Raw genomic sequence first — 15,238 nt, 5'->3', positions numbered from 1 at the left:
TTTTTTTTTTTTTTTTTTTTGAGAAGTTTCGCTTGTTGCCCAGGCTGGAGTGCAGTGGTGTGATCTTGGCTCACTGCAACCTCCACCTCCCGGGTTCAAGCAAGTCTGCTGCCTCAGCCTCCAGAGTAGCTGTGATTACAGGCACCCGCCACCACGCTCGGCTAATTTTTTATTTTTTATTTTATTTTATTTATTTTTCATTTTTTGAGACGGAGTCTCGCTCTGTCGCCAGGGCTGGAGTGCAGTGGCCGGATCTCAGCTCACTGCAAGCTCCGCCTCCCTGGTTTACGCCATTTGCCTGCCTCAGCCTCCTAAGTGACTGGGACTACAGGTGGCCGCCACCACGCCCGGCTGATTTTTTGTATTTTTTAGTAGAGACGGGGTTTCACCCTGTTAGCCAGGATGGTCTCGATCTCCTGACCTCGTGATCCGCCCGTCTCAGCCTCCCAAAGTGCTGGGATTACAGGCTTGAGCCACCGCGCCCAGCCTAATTTTTTATATTTTTAGTAGAGATGGCTTTTCACCATGTTGGCCAGGCTGGTCTCGAACTCCTGACCTTCAGGTGATCCACCCACCTCAGCCTCCCAACGTGCTGGGATTACAGGCATGAGCCACTAATCCCTGCCCAGTTCATTTTTTAATGAATGAAAGAAGACCAGGCTGGGCACAGCGGCTCAGGCCTATAATCCCCACACTTTTGGAGGCTGAGGCAGGGGACTGCTTAAGGCCAGGAATTTGAGACCAGCCAGGCAACACAGCAAGACACACTTTTCTGCAAAAAGAAGAAGAAGAAGAGGAGGAGGAGGAGGAGGGAGGAGGGAGAAGGGAGGAAGGAGGAAGGAAAGAAGAAAGAAGAAAGAAAGAAGAAGAAAGAAGAAAGAGAAGAAGGAAAAACCAGCCTAAAAATTCTTAATTCTGACAACACTGGCATTTGAGCAAGGCAGGGCCATGGGTCAGATTGGGCAGAACATCCCAGGTTCCTTTCCCCTAGGAAGTCTTTTCCACTCTCTCTCTCTTTTTTTTTTTTTTAATGTATTATTATTTTTTGAGATGGAGTTTTATTCTTTCACCCAGGCTGGAGTGCAGTGGCTCCGCTCACTGCAACCTCCACCTTCCAGTTTCAAGCGATTCTCCTGCCTCAGCCTCCCAAGTAGGTGAGATTACAGGTATGCGCCACCACGCCTGGCTAATTTTTGTACTTTTAGTAGAGACAGGGTTTCACCATCTTGGCCAGGCTGGTCTCCAACTCCTGACCTCGTGATCTGCCCACCTCGGCCTCCCAAAGTGCTGGGATTACAGGCGTGAGCCACTGTGCCCGGCTCTACTCCCTTCTTCAATTCCTTTTTCACCATTCAGACTTCACCTCCTCCAGGCAGCGCTCCCTAACACTCCCCAGAAGCATCGAGCACCTCCTGAGTTCCCACATCCCCCTGTGATTCTTTTATTCCACCCAACCCCTCTGTCTGTGCCTCCCTCAGCCGTGACCACTCTGGCCTACGAGGTCTTTATTTCTTTGAGATGAGGTCTCTGTTGCCCAGGCTACACTGCAGTGGCATTATCCTAGCTTACTGCAGCCTCAACTTCCTGGGCTTAAATGATCCTTCCACCTCAGCCTCCCAAGTAGCTAGGATTACAGGCATGAGCCCCCACACCTGGCTAATTTATTATTTTTGGTAGAGATGGGGTCTCCCTATGTTGCCCAGGCTCAACTCCTGAGCAAAAGCAATCCTCCCACCTTGGCCTTCCAAAGTGCTGAGATTACAGGCATGAGCCACCATGCCTGCCCCTGTGGGGTTTATCCAAGCACAAATCAGACCATTTCCTTCACTTGCATTAGACTCTTCTATAGCTCCCCAGTGCCTTCTAAATAAGTAAGCTTCTCAGGCTGACATTTGAGACCCTCCTCCCACATCCCCGCTGCTCAGACAGGTTATGTGGCCCCAAAGAGTAAAGCCAGACCTTGTAAACCAGTCACCTGGAGGCAAATTAGGTCTCATATTGGGTTAGGTGAGGGAATAGACATCCCATCACAGAATATATTTTAACAGAATTTGGGCAACCAGCTATGGAAGGAAGCGAATTCCTGCCCCGGATGATCATCGGGGGAACAGACTCCAGGTCTGAGATATCTCAGAATGTTTGTTTTTGTTTTGTTTTGTTTTTTGAGACGGAGTCCCGCTCTGTCACCCAGGCTGCTGCAGTGCAGTGGCTTGATCTCGGCTCACTGCAACCTCCACCTCCCGGGTTCAAGCAATTCTCATACCTCAGCCTTCCATTTAGTTGGGATTATGGGCGCCCACAACCACGCCTGGCCTTTTTTTTTTCCCCCCCCCAGAGAGGGTCTCACTATGTTACCTAGGTTGGTCTCGAACTCCTGGCCTCAAGTGATGCTCCTATCTCAGCCTCCTAAAGTGTTGGAATTACAGGTGTGAGCCACTGAGCCTGGCCCGAAAATTTTAAAGATCATAAAAATTGCCAGCCTTTGTGAAGATTTGTGGCAGGCACGATGGCATTTCATGTGGATTCTTTTGTGGTGTGTGGTGTGTGGTGTGTGGTGTGTGTGTGTGTGTGTGTGTGTAGTGTCATATACTTTAAGGGATTTCTGAGCATCTTTCTAGCTACTCATGACTTTTCTTTATATGCTGACCGTAGTGACCATAGAAGGCCATGCTGGCCAGGCGCGGTGGCTCCTGTAATCCCAGTACTTTGGGAGGCCAAGGTGGGCAGATCACTTGAGGTCAGGAGTTCGAGACCAGCCTGGCCAACATGCTGAAACCCCATCTCTACTAGAAATACAAAAATTAGCTGGGCATGGTGGCAGGCACCTGTAGTCCCAGCTACTGGGGAAGCTGAGGCAGAAGAATCACTTGAACCCAGGAGGTGGAGGTTGCAGTAAGCCAAGATCACACCACTGCACTCCAGCCTGAGCAACAGAGCGAGACTATCTCAAAAAAAGAAAAAAGAAAAAAAAAATAGGCCATGCCAAGGTCACATTTAAGCAAAGACCTAAAAGAATAAGTCGTGTAGACTTTAGGGAAAAACACTTCTGGCAGAGCGAACAGCAGTTGTGGAGGCCCCGAGTGTGCCTCAGGCACACCCAGCTATCCCAGGGCTTCCCTCCTCACTTCGTCCCATCTCTGCTCAGATGTGCCTTCCCAAGAGGTCTCCCGTCCATCCCATCCGGTCTAAACCAGTCCTCCAAGTTCCCAGACTACTGCGGCTCCTTGCTATACTTTTTCTTTATGCATTTATTACCCCGGAAGTTATCTGATCATTGTCTGTCTCCTCCATGAGAACACTGAACATCAGTTCATGACAGCAGAGCTTTTTTGTTTTGTTTTTGAGATAGTCTCACTCTGTCACCTGGGCTGGAGTGCAGTGTTGCGATCTTGGCTCACTGCAACCTCCGCCTCCCGGGTTTAATCAACTCTCCTGCCTCAGCCTCCCATGTAGCTGGAATCACAGGCACGAGCCACCATGCCCAGCTAATTTATTTGTATTTTTTAGTAGAGGCAGGGTTTCGCCATGTTGGCCAGGCTGGTCTCAAACTCCTGACTTCAGGTGATCCACCCACCTCGGCCTCCCAAAAGTGCTGGGATTATAGGGGTCAGCCACCATGCCCAGCTATTTCAATCTGTAATAACCCATATGGCCTGGTAACAGCAAGTCCCTGGGAATATATACATATAACCCACGTACGGACTGTGCTGTTTACTCCTCACAACCATCTGCTAACGTACTACCATCACCCCATTTTAGAGATGAGGAAACTGAGGGAGAGGTGCCTTGCCTAAGGTTTACATAGCTACCATCTGAGTGCCTACATGGGAGTGCTTCATTTGGTCTCCAAAGGTAGCCTATGAGACAATAGCTTTTTTTTTTTTTTTTAAGAGACAGGGTCTTCCCATGTTGCCCAGGCTGCTCTCCAACTCCTGGCCTCAAGTGATCCTCCCACCTCAGCCTCCTGAAGTGTTGGGATGACAGGCAGGAGCCACTGTGCCTGTCCTGTTATTCTATAAATGTAGAAACTGAGGCACTGAGAGCTGAAGTAACTTGCACAGGATCACAAGCCAGCTGGGAAGTGGTAGAGCTTGGATTTGAACTTACACAATCTGGAACTCATACTCTTAATACACAGTGCCACTGTCCATACAGGAGACACATGTGGCTATTTAATTAAAAGTAGCGGTCACGGTGGCTCACTCCTGCAATCCCAGCATTTGGGAGGCCAAGGCAGGAAGATTGCTTGAGCCCAGGAGTTCAACACTGCAGTGAGCTACGGCTACACCAGTGCACTCCAGCCTGGGCGATGGAGTGAAGCCCTGTCTCCAAAAAAATTTGTAAGGCTTTTTTTTTTTTTTTTTTGAGACAAGATCTCACTGTCACCCAGGCTAGAATGTAGTGGCACGATCACAGCTCATCACAGCCACACATAACCTCCCGGGCTCAAGGGATTCCTCCCACCGCAGCCTCTCACGTAACTGGGACTACAGGTACACACACAACCTCGCTGGGCTAATTATTTTGTATTTTTTTAGAGACAAGATTTCACCATGTTGCCCAGGCTGGTCTCGTACTCCTGGATTCAAGCAATCCTCCTGCTTCAGCCTCCCAAAGTGTTGGGATTACAGGCGTGAGCCACTGCGCTCAGCCTAAAACAAAATTTAAAAATTCAGTTTCTCAGTCACGCTGGCCACATTTCAAGTGCTCGGAACCTTTATGTGGTCACTGGCTACTGTACTGGACAATACAGATCTAGAACATGAACCAAGCATCACAGAAAGTTCCAGTGGAGAACACTGCTACATCTCTCTCTGTTTTAGTTAGGAGTCAACATTTTAAAATAGGGAAATTTAATATAAAAATCCCAGTTTTAGCTGGGCACGGTAGCTCACATCTGTAATCCTAGCACTTTGGGAGGCCAAAGCAGGAAGACTGCTTGAGACTAGGAGTTTGAGACCAGCCTGGGAAGCAAGACCCCATCTCTACAAAAAAAAAAATTGTTTAAGTTAGCTGGGTGTGGCAGCACGCACGTGTAGTCTCCAAGAGGGTACTCAGGAGGCTGAGGCAGGAGGGTCACTTGGAGATCACTTGAGCCCGGGAGGTCAGGGCTGTAGTGAGCTAAGATCACATCACTGCACTCCAGCCTGGGCAACAGTGAGACCCTGTCTCAAAAAAAAAAAAAAAAAAAAAAATCCCAAGTTCTTGCTTCTTTTCAACAACTGGCATGTCAAGCAACTCCAGGCCCCCTCTACTCCAGGGCCACACTGGCTGGAGCCAAGCAGCAGTTGGCCTGTTGAGAGGGGTGATCTCTGGTCCACCAGAGCCCCACTGGGCCCATAACACAGTCTCTCCACAGCAGCATGGCAGCTACCTGTCTTAAAGCCAAGTGCCATCCTCTCTTCCCTTCTCCACACATGGGGAATCTGTGGTCAGAGGGAGATGTATTTTTTACAGATCACACAACACACAGGAAGACACAGCGAGGGTTTTTACATTCCCAGACCAGGGTGAAAAATACGCTCTGATCCAACAAAGGCCCCCTCTGTGCTTGGCAGCCGATCAGCCACTGTGGGATGGTGACCCGAAAGTCCCGGACCTCATCCCGGTGCCCCCATCTGGAGACTCTCGGGACACAGCAGGTGTGGCATCTGGGATGTACTTTATTGGACAGTGGTGGCCCAAGTCTTGGTCTGGAAGCACTGGGGCCCTGGACTCCGGCAAAGAGTTTGAGGAGGCCCAGAGTTCAGGGCTGTCTGGAGCGAGGCCACAAGCGGCTGGTGAGGGAGCCGAGGAAGAGGTTCTGCTTGTTGGACTTGGAGAGCTCAGCCAGGCGCTGCTGCTCCTCCTGGGGTCGGGAGACAGATGGAGGAGCGGGTCAGCCCAGGGAGGACAGAGCCTCCTCCCAGACGCCCAGCTCCCCAGGCCTCAGCCCAGGGGCCACCTTTCCTCCTGACTTCTGCCAAGTCCAGACCCCTTTCCCCAAACCCTGGGGCCCCCAGCCCAGACACAAGGGACCCTAGACCTCAGCTCCCCAGCCCAGACACTGGGAAGAGCCAGCTCTGAGCCGCAGGAGCCTAGGCTTCAATGTTTGGGGGATGCCAGACTCCAATACTAGGCACTCGAGATATTCAGGCCTGAACTGCAGTAGCTTCTCAGGCCCCAAACTCTCATAATCCCCTTCCCCAGATCCCAGGGACCCCTCCCCTGAACCTGAGATCCTATCCCAGACCCTGTTATCCCAAGGTGAATGCTGGTGAGATCCCAAGTCCAAACCCCAGAGCCCTCCTCATCAGACTGCATCATCCCGCCCCTGGCCCCCTGAACCCCATGACCCCTGTCTCGATGTGGCGGGCAGGGGGAGTTCCCTGGGGGGTCCCCAGGCCCAAATCTCTAGGGACTTCTTCTCTGGGCACTCAGGGACTCCCAACTCTAGGAACCTAACCTAGAATCTGGTGAACTTCAGCCTAGACCCCTGGGAATCTTACCCAGATGCAATCCGTACTCTCAGTCCCACTTCCAAATTACCAGGGTCCCACCAAGACCATCACAACTCTCCCCACAGCCTTGGGCCATGTGCCCAGGGATCCTCTTTCCAGACCTGATCTAAAACCCACAGTCCACCTCCACAAGGTGCCCCCCAGACCTACTCAAGACCATCAAGGGCAACCCCTCTTCCAGTCCAGTCTCAAAGCCTTGCCTGTCTCCTGTTCTCAGAGCAGGCTGCAGAATCAATGCATCCCCTCATTCTGGCAGCCCTACAGGACAGGCTGTGTTATGTCCCCCTGGTTACAGAGACTGAGGCGGAGAGGAGGTATCTGCTCACGGTCACACAGCCAAGCCAGGAGTGTGGAGTTGGACTGCTCTGGGCTCCTCCTTCAGGAGCCTCAGAGCCGATCCTCCACTCTGGGCATCCGAGCACCAACCTGCTCTAGCCAGCTTTGCCGCTGCTTGAAAGCTGCCAGCGGATCATCCTCCAGGGCATAGTGCTCCAGCACAGTTCGCACATCCTCCACACCGTTCAGTGCAATGGCTGTGGGCACAACAGGGGGTAGTCAGCCAGGCTTCTGAAGGCCAGAGGCAGGCAGGGCCCACGAGGGGAAGGTCCCACACTGGGGCAGGGGGGTGGTCAGTGCTACCTGGAATGCTTCTAAACACTCTGAAAGGGTTCCCTTGAACATCCCCAGGTATCCCCTGAACATTCCATGAACATCCTAAGAAGCTCCTAAAGACTCCAAGGTGCTCAGGTACCGCCTGCACCTCAGTCACCCAGCCACGAATAATGCATTTATCCTTCCTCTTCAGAATCAGGGGCTCTAGGGTCAGAGGCCAAGGGATCAGGGGTCGGCCTTACTCTTGAGGAAGGCAGACAGGTCCAATAAGACCCGGTCATCAGAGTTTCCGTCCCAGGGCCGCAGGGCGACGCCGTTATAGGGCTGTAGGCGGAAGGCTTCCTTCTTGCAGTCCACAACTACTACTCGAGCTGGATCCCGATTCAGACATGAAATGTCCTGGAAGTGAGTGACAGATCAGGTCAACATCTGTGCCCAACTCTCCCCCCATCAAGAAGACCCAAAACACACAAAACATACATACACAGCATCACACATACTGGGATCACAATGCCAGGGCCTCTCAAAGACCAGCTTTGGATGATGGCATCGACCCCCACAGAGGACCAGGCATGGCGGCTCACGCCTGTAATCCCAGCACTTTGGGAGGCCCAGGCAGGAGGATCACTTAGCCCAGGAGTTCTAGACCAGCCTGGGCCACACAGCGAGATCTCATCTCTACAAAAAATTTAAAAATTAGGTGGGCATGGGCCAGGCGCAGTGGCTCATGCCTGTAATCCCAGCACTTTGGGAGGCCGAGGCGGACGGATCACCTGAGGTCAGGAGTTCAAGACTAGCCTGGCCAAAATGGTGAAACCCCGTATCTACTAGATACAAAAAGTGGCGGGGTGTGGTGGCTCACGCCTGTAATCCCAGAATTTTGGGAGCCCAAGGTGGGCGGACTGCCTGAGCTCAGGAGTTCAAAATCAGCCTGGGCAACACGGCGAAACTCTGTCTCTACTGAAAATACAAAAAATTAGCCGGGCGTGGTGGTGTGCACCTGTAGTCCCAGCTACTCGGGAGGCTGAGGAAGGAGAATCACTTAAACCTGGGAGGGGAGAGGTTGCAGTGAGCCAAGATCACGCCACTGAACTCCAGCCTGGGCAACAGAGAGAGACTCCCTCTCACACACACACATGCACACACACAAAAATTAGCCAAGCGTGGTGGTGTGCGCCTATAGGCCCAGCTACTTGGGAGGCTGAGGTGGGAAGACCACTTGAGCCCAGAAGGTTGAGACTGCAGTGAGCCGTGTTCACACCACTGCACTCCAGTCTGGGTGACACAGCAAAACCCTGTCTCAGAAACAAAAAACAAAACAACCCCCAGGATGTTGGGGAGCTAATCACATAGACTCCTAGACCCAGGGCCTAGCACACAGAGAGGCGATTAGGAAGTTCCCTGGAGAGGGAGGCGGCCACTCTCGTGTTAAACCCCTGCCGAGGTGACTGTGGTATGTTGCAGGTTTAAGAACCTCTCACTCAAGTAAACAGGTGCAGACAGATCTGTAGCCATACCCAGGGAACCACAAAGACAGGCTCCCAGACACAGACCCTTCAAGACCCTCGATCACAGTCCATGTATTTCTAAATTCCCAAGAACAACACAGACCCCCCTCCCCAGGACACAGACAGAAACAGAAACCCAACAGACACACAGACACTTGGAGCCAGATCCACAGAGGCCCATTCACAGATCCAGACTCCTGAATATATCACTGGCCACAGTAACAGACGCCAGGTCAAACAAACCGCAACCAGTCTCATATGTACGATTATAAGCAAACCTTCCCAGAAGCACTAAGTTACAGACACAGCAAGATAAAACCAGCTCCTAAATGGTACGTTCTTACCACTAACCCGTCTTCTTTAGAGAGACTTCATTTCCCCCCACTCCCGCACCCAGATTCCAGGGAACAAAGAAGAGTGCAGATGTCTGGCCAAGGCTGGAGGCAGGCGTGTGCCTGCCAGCAGGAATAGAATCTGGGCAGAACCATAAGCCAGGTGAGGCTAGGGTCAGAGCTAGGCCCTCCTTTCCTCAGGTGGTGCCAACCCCACCAAATCCCAGAGGCCCATCCATGAACCCATGGCACCTTAACATGGTGTCCATCCATGTATCTTGTGGCGTCCCGGAATAGGCGGTAGGAGATGAAGCCGTGGGGGTCCACGCTATCAATGAGTGGAAATGCAGTCTGCGGGTGGGAAGGGAGGGAGAAAAGGTCAGGCTGAGCCCTGGTCGTCCAGATCTCTACGCCTCCCGCCACACTGACCTTCCCCTCCCCTGCCCCAGAGCCTCACCATGCCAGTCTCTGACGTAAAGATGACAATTTCATATAAAGGGGCGAGCTGCTGGAACAAGGTCTCGATGCCTGGGCGCTTCTTAAACCTCCAGCCAGTGGCCAGCTGGGAAGACAGTGAGGACAGTGAAACACCAAGACCCAGAGGCCCTCAGAGTCCCCAAGAGGACAAAGATCCAGCCTAGGGGATTCTCAGAACAGAGTTCTCTCCCTCTGTCTTTGTGGCTCTCGGAGGTTAAGAAGTACAACGTGGGTGTGACTAAGGGTCTGGCTCCTTTGTGGCGCTTACAACATGCCTGGGCACACCTACACCACCCTACAGAGTGGGTGTTAGCATGACTGCCTTCCAGCTGAAGAAAGTGAGGCAATGACAGGTAACATCTCCTCCCCAAGATCACACAGCACAGTTAGGGCTGAAAGTCCACCTCATCACCACCCCGCTGCCCAGGTCTATCCCCCACCCACTGCCTTTCCCGGGACACACCGACCACTCGGGATGCAAGAGGACGCCAGTGAGCTCCAAAACGAGCGTGTAGGGTGGCTGGTAGTACGGCTCCTGCAGAGGGTCTGGGAGAAGGCAAGGGCTGGTGGGCTCGATGATCATCTGTGGGAGAGGGATGGATGGGGGCGCTCAGACAAGGAGGCCAGGGCTGGAGACATGGGGACTGAGCCCAGGGCTTCTGCTCACCTGTCTATAATCTTTGAAATATTTGTATGTCCGGCGCAACTGCTGTACCAGAATTGGATCTAGGAGAACACCAGGCACAAAGAGATTCCACAATAAGCCGCTGCTCAACCTCCCAGACAAACCAGGGGTTTCTTATCTACCAGATACAAACAGGTCTGCATACCCACCTGGTTTGAACTAACTCACTTCTAGGTCCAAAGACAGAAGGCAATGACATACCGCCAGATAGGAACAGAGATTCATTTACCTGCCCCGTTTTAAGCTGATACTTATATCCACATACTACCACAGGTATGAAACAGAATGCTTATACATTGGCCCACTTAAAACCCACATACAAGGCCGGGCACGGTGGCTCGTGCCTGTAATCCCAGCACTTTGGGAAGCCGAGGCAGATGGATCACGAGGTCAGGAGATCAAGACCATCCTGGCCAACATGGTGAAACCCTGTCTCTACTAAAATACAAAAAAAAAAAAAAAATTAGCCGGGCGTGGTGGCACGTGCCTGTAGTCCCAGCTACTCGGGAGGCTGAGGCAAGAGAATCACTTGAACCTGGAAGGTGGAGGTTGCAGCAAGCCGAGATCACGCCACTGCACTCCAGCCTGGCAACAGAGTGAGACTGTCTTAAAAAAATAAATAACCCACATACACATAAATCTGCTGACATTACGCCAGTGTATACATACTTTTTTTTTATAGAGACAGAGACAGAGTCTTGCTCCATTGACCAGGCTGGTCTTGAACTCCTGGGCTCAAGTGATCCTCCCGCCTTGGCCTCCCAAAGTGTTGGGATTACAGGCGTGAGCCACTGCACCTAATTTATGCCAGTGTATTTTGCCCACTTTGAATCACTAGGCTTCCAGATCTGCCCACTTTAAGCCAGTGTGCTGAATCTAAACCACAATGAATATATAAACACATCTGTACACTGTAAAACAGTGGTTCAGAACTAGGAACAATTTTGTCTGCACGCCTACCCCTGGGAAATTTGGCAATGCCGGGAGATGTAATTGATTGTCGCAATACTGGCATCTAGTAGGCAGATGCCCAGGATGCTACAAAAATCCTTCAATGCACAGGGCAGTCCTCTATAAGAATTATCTGGTCCAAAGTGTCAATAGAGCCAAGGGTGAAAAACCCTGGTTTAAGTGAATATACTGACTCCAGTTTACTTTCTCATTTTAACTTACTTTTTTTTAGAGGTGGAGACTCACTCTGTCGTCCAGGCTAGAGTGCAGTGGCGGGATCACAGCTCACTGCAGCCTGTAACTCCCAGGCTCAAGTGATCCTCCCAACTCAGCCACTGAGTAGCTGGGACCACAGGCACAGGCCACCACTCTCGGCTAATGAATCCAGTATAAACAGTAAACTTACATGGCTGCCTACTTTAATACAGTATTTTTAGGGCAATACATGGGCGTTCCTCTTAAAAAAACACAATATATTGGGCCAGGAGTGGTGGCTCATGCCTATAATCCCAGTACTTTGGGAGGCCGAGGAGAGTGGACCACCAGAGGTCAGGAGTTTGAGACCAGCCTGACCAACATGGCGAAACTCTGCCTCTACTAAAAATATAAAAATTAGCTGAGTGTGGTGGTGTGCACCTGTACTCCCAGCTACTTGGGAGGCTGAGACACGAGAAATATTTGAACCTGGGAGGTGGAGGTTGCAGTGAGCCAAAATTGCACTACTGCACTCCAGCCTGGGCAACAGAGCAAGACTATGTCTCAAAAAAATAAAAAAAAAAAACCACAATATTAAAACCAGTTAGGCTAGTAAACATATACACTTTAAAACTTCACATTTACCTGCCCAATTTAAATCAGCATATTATTTGTTGAAGACAGCATGATTCTACAACCGCCCGGTTAAAATGGCACTCACCCACCTGCCCAGTTTGAAACAATCAATGTATTAACATGACTGTTTGCAAACGTCCCCCAACATAAACAGGTGGCTTTCTGGACCCACCAATTTCATTTTTCTCCTGGGAAGAGCCAGGTATGACACGATTGACAACTAATCTCTACTATCCAATTTGTCATAAACTTCACCACCAAAAGCTGGTTAACCAGATGGAGAGGGAGGAAGGAAGCACTGCTTTGAAAATGAGCCTAATGGGGTAGGGGCTTGAGGGGGATGGGGAAGGAGTTGGGAGCTGCAGATGCTTGGTCTAAGACACAGGAACCCATGTGTCTGGAGATAGGCCACGCTGTGTCCCCAAGCCCTCCCACCCAAGGCTCCCCTCCCCCATCTGTCTCTGACCATCTGCTCGGGGCTGAGGGGCCAGGGAAGCAGGCTTGGGCTTTGTAATGTCCCTCCCCACAACGTCATCCAGCTGCTGGCTCCCCCACCTCCCCAGTGGAAGGAGGAGGGGCCAGAGACACCAGATGGGGAGAGAGAGACATCCTTACAAATGACAGAGTTGAGAGGGTCAGGGACTCCAGAATCTGTGCTTGTTTACTCACCATTGTCAAACTCATCAGGAATCTGGGAGGTGGAGAGAAAAATGGAAGGTTTAGGATGTCAGAGGCAGAACCCCATCACATACAGAAAAGGAATCTCCAGGACCCCAACAGGAATAGGCAAAGGTCACTGGGAAAGACAGGCTCACTCCAGACAAGCAATGTGCCTAAACAGACCAAAGAGGACCCCTCTCACCCACAGGCTAGGACTCCTGGCAAGGCCTCGGTCTCTTTCCCCCTCACCTTGGCACCATTTTCGTCCACTGGGTTGTTTCCTGCAAGGGAGACCAGGATGAATATGAGGAATTAGGGCCCAGTACCCTGGGTCCTGAGGGAGGAGTGGGATAAAGGGCCTGGACTCCTGGATCTGAGGAAAGAGAGTTAGAGGCACAGCCTCCTGGATTCAAGCCAGGAGGGGGCTGGGAGCCAAGATTCCTGGGTCTTTGAGAGAAAGGGGGCTGGGGCTGGGACTCTTGGGTCTGTAGGATAAAGGAACTAGTGGAAGGCTGGATTTTTGGGTGCTGAGTAAAGACAAAGTTTAGGAAGCTGATTCAGGCTTATCCTTCCCCATCTTTCCCTCTTTCCTGTATCCTGGTACAGGAACCAACTAGAAAGACTAGAACCTTAAGGAGCAGAAGGGAGAAGAAAGAAGACTTCCCTGGTTTTCAAGGTAGGTGTCCTATTTGGCTGCCCTATTGAGGAAGGAGCCAGGGAATGAAGATGAGACACGTTGGTAGGGGGTAAGAGTGGGAGATTTCACAGTGGACTAGGGAGGCAGGCCAAGGAACAAAACTGGAGGGCAGGGATATGTCCCTCACCAAAGATATAGACGACGCTCACGGTCCCACCAGCTCCAAGCAGCCCAGCAAGCCAGAGCGCAACTTTTTTGGCATAGCTGGGACCCTCTGAACCCGGCTGCTGCTGTGGCCCTTGTGCCTTAGTGCCCCCGCGGCTCCCGATCTCTGCGGCCTGCGATTGAGAAAGGGGAGGTCAGCTAAGAGAGAAGAGAGGTCAGGATGGTTCCAACCTTGCAGTACAAGAAGAATCAAGTTCAGGAGCCAAGAGGCAGACACCCACAGAGCCCTGGACATCTGTGTCCCTAGAGGCGCAGTCAGGAGGTGGGGCGCTCAGAGGGTCAAAAGCAGACTGTCCCGCACTAGGATGCCAGGAGTTTTAAGAGCTAACAGGCCAGGTCCACAGGATCCTGAAGGCAACAGGACTGGAGGGTCTGCAGTCCAGAAAAGCAGAGCACGGAGAATAAGGGATGGGAGGGCCTAAACACTGGGATGAGAGGAAACGGAGGTCACAAGTGGTGGGGGAAGGGGGACAGACAGGACGGGGAGTTACGACATCCGGCTGCTTGGGGCTAAAGGTAGCAGAGTTACAGGGTAAGGGATGGGAGCGGAGGCGGGGAGGGGCAATCACTTGTCTGGGGCTTGGGGAACTCGGGTACAGAAGTGATAGAGTTGGAGGTCAGAATGGCTGGGTCTCTGTCAACATGGAGGCAGGTCGAATTGGAAACCCAAACGTCTACCTCATCACCACCAACGCCACAGAGAAAATAACTCCCACAGCCAGACTGAGACTCCAGCATACCAGGCCCCTCCTGCTCAAGTATCACCTGAGTGGTCACTGAGATGGGGAACCGGTAACCTTCTCCTCCTCCGGCACCCACGTGGGTGGGAGGTGGGGTCTAGAGGACACATCTGGGTTCCCAGCCTCCAGCCTAGGGGAGCAAGTGTTGTCCACCCAGGAGGCTGGGAAGGGCCCCAAAACGCAAGCGGCGTTTCATTCAGCACCCTGAGGTGAGGCGTCCCGGAACCCCCAAGGGGCGGCGATATGTCCGGAACTCCAGGGAAGGGACCCCACATTCAGAGCGCCACCGTCGTTCCGCTCACCTGATCTGGGGCCCGGGGGGGCGGCGTCGCCAACCTCGTGCACAGTCCCCGCGAGCCGAGCCGGAGCCCGCTCCGCAAGCGCGAGAACAGCGCTGCCGAGGCCGCCATCTTGCGCTGACGCCACGCGGCCCCGCCCACTCGCTCCCTTTTCACCCGCCCCAGGCCGGAGCTACAGCCAATGGAAGCGCGGAGGCGGGGCGGGTGGACGGAAGCCCGAGAGAGACCAAAGTCATCGGGCGGATTGCTGCAGGCGCGCTTGCCTCTAACCATTCTCCTGGCTGCCTCTGGGGGGGCGCCAACTGGGATCCAAAGTCATCTGGACCACGCCCCGCTTGGGCCTTGCAGAGCGCCACCGCCCCTGCAAAGGACGCAGCGAGGGAAGGGATCACACTCATTGCCCAGAGGTAAAGCTGAGGCCATAATGGAGTCAGTGGCTGCCTGATTTGTCCAAAAAAATAGTCACGAGTCAGGTCGCTTGTCTCACCGTGTAAGGGCATCGGCCCTCACCTCCCAATTGTCAGAAATATACATTGAGGCCCTGAAAGCGACCTGAAAAGCCAGTCCTCGAAAACTCTTTTGGCCAGGCACGGTGGCTCACACCTGTAATCCCTGCGCTTTGGGAGGCCGAGGCAGGAGGATCGCTTGAGGCCGGGAGTTTGAGACCACCCTGGATAACATAGCAAGACTGCCATCTCTATTTTTAAAATTAATAATAATAGGCCAGGCGCGGTGGCTCACGCCTATAATCCCAGGACTTTGGGAGGCTGAGGCAGGCAGA

At 52.4% G+C, this 15,238-nt stretch overlaps 1 protein-coding gene across 1 annotated transcript; it reads right to left on the bottom strand.

Moving 5' to 3' along the window:
- Window positions 1–5,476: 5,476 nt before the first annotated feature.
- Window positions 5,477–14,983, bottom strand: TIMM50 (translocase of inner mitochondrial membrane 50 homolog (S. cerevisiae)). The gene is given in 13 exon segments (XM_011973381.1): window positions 5,477–5,848; window positions 6,927–7,033; window positions 7,355–7,511; window positions 9,205–9,303; window positions 9,410–9,514; window positions 9,893–10,012; window positions 10,097–10,155; window positions 12,566–12,587; window positions 12,806–12,837; window positions 13,381–13,531; window positions 14,461–14,754; window positions 14,757–14,792; window positions 14,794–14,983. Coding segments are annotated over 13 exon segments (1,371 nt in total). The 5' UTR covers window positions 14,881–14,983; the 3' UTR covers window positions 5,477–5,746.
- Between the last annotated feature and the right edge of the window lie 255 nt (window positions 14,984–15,238).

This window comes from Mandrillus leucophaeus, unplaced genomic scaffold, assembly GCF_000951045.1.
Source record: "Mandrillus leucophaeus isolate KB7577 unplaced genomic scaffold, Mleu.le_1.0 Scaffold137, whole genome shotgun sequence".
Lineage (NCBI taxonomy): Eukaryota > Metazoa > Chordata > Mammalia > Primates > Cercopithecidae > Mandrillus > Mandrillus leucophaeus.
Note: the sequence above shows the minus strand (reverse complement) of the source record. Positions and strands in the feature narration are given on the sequence as shown.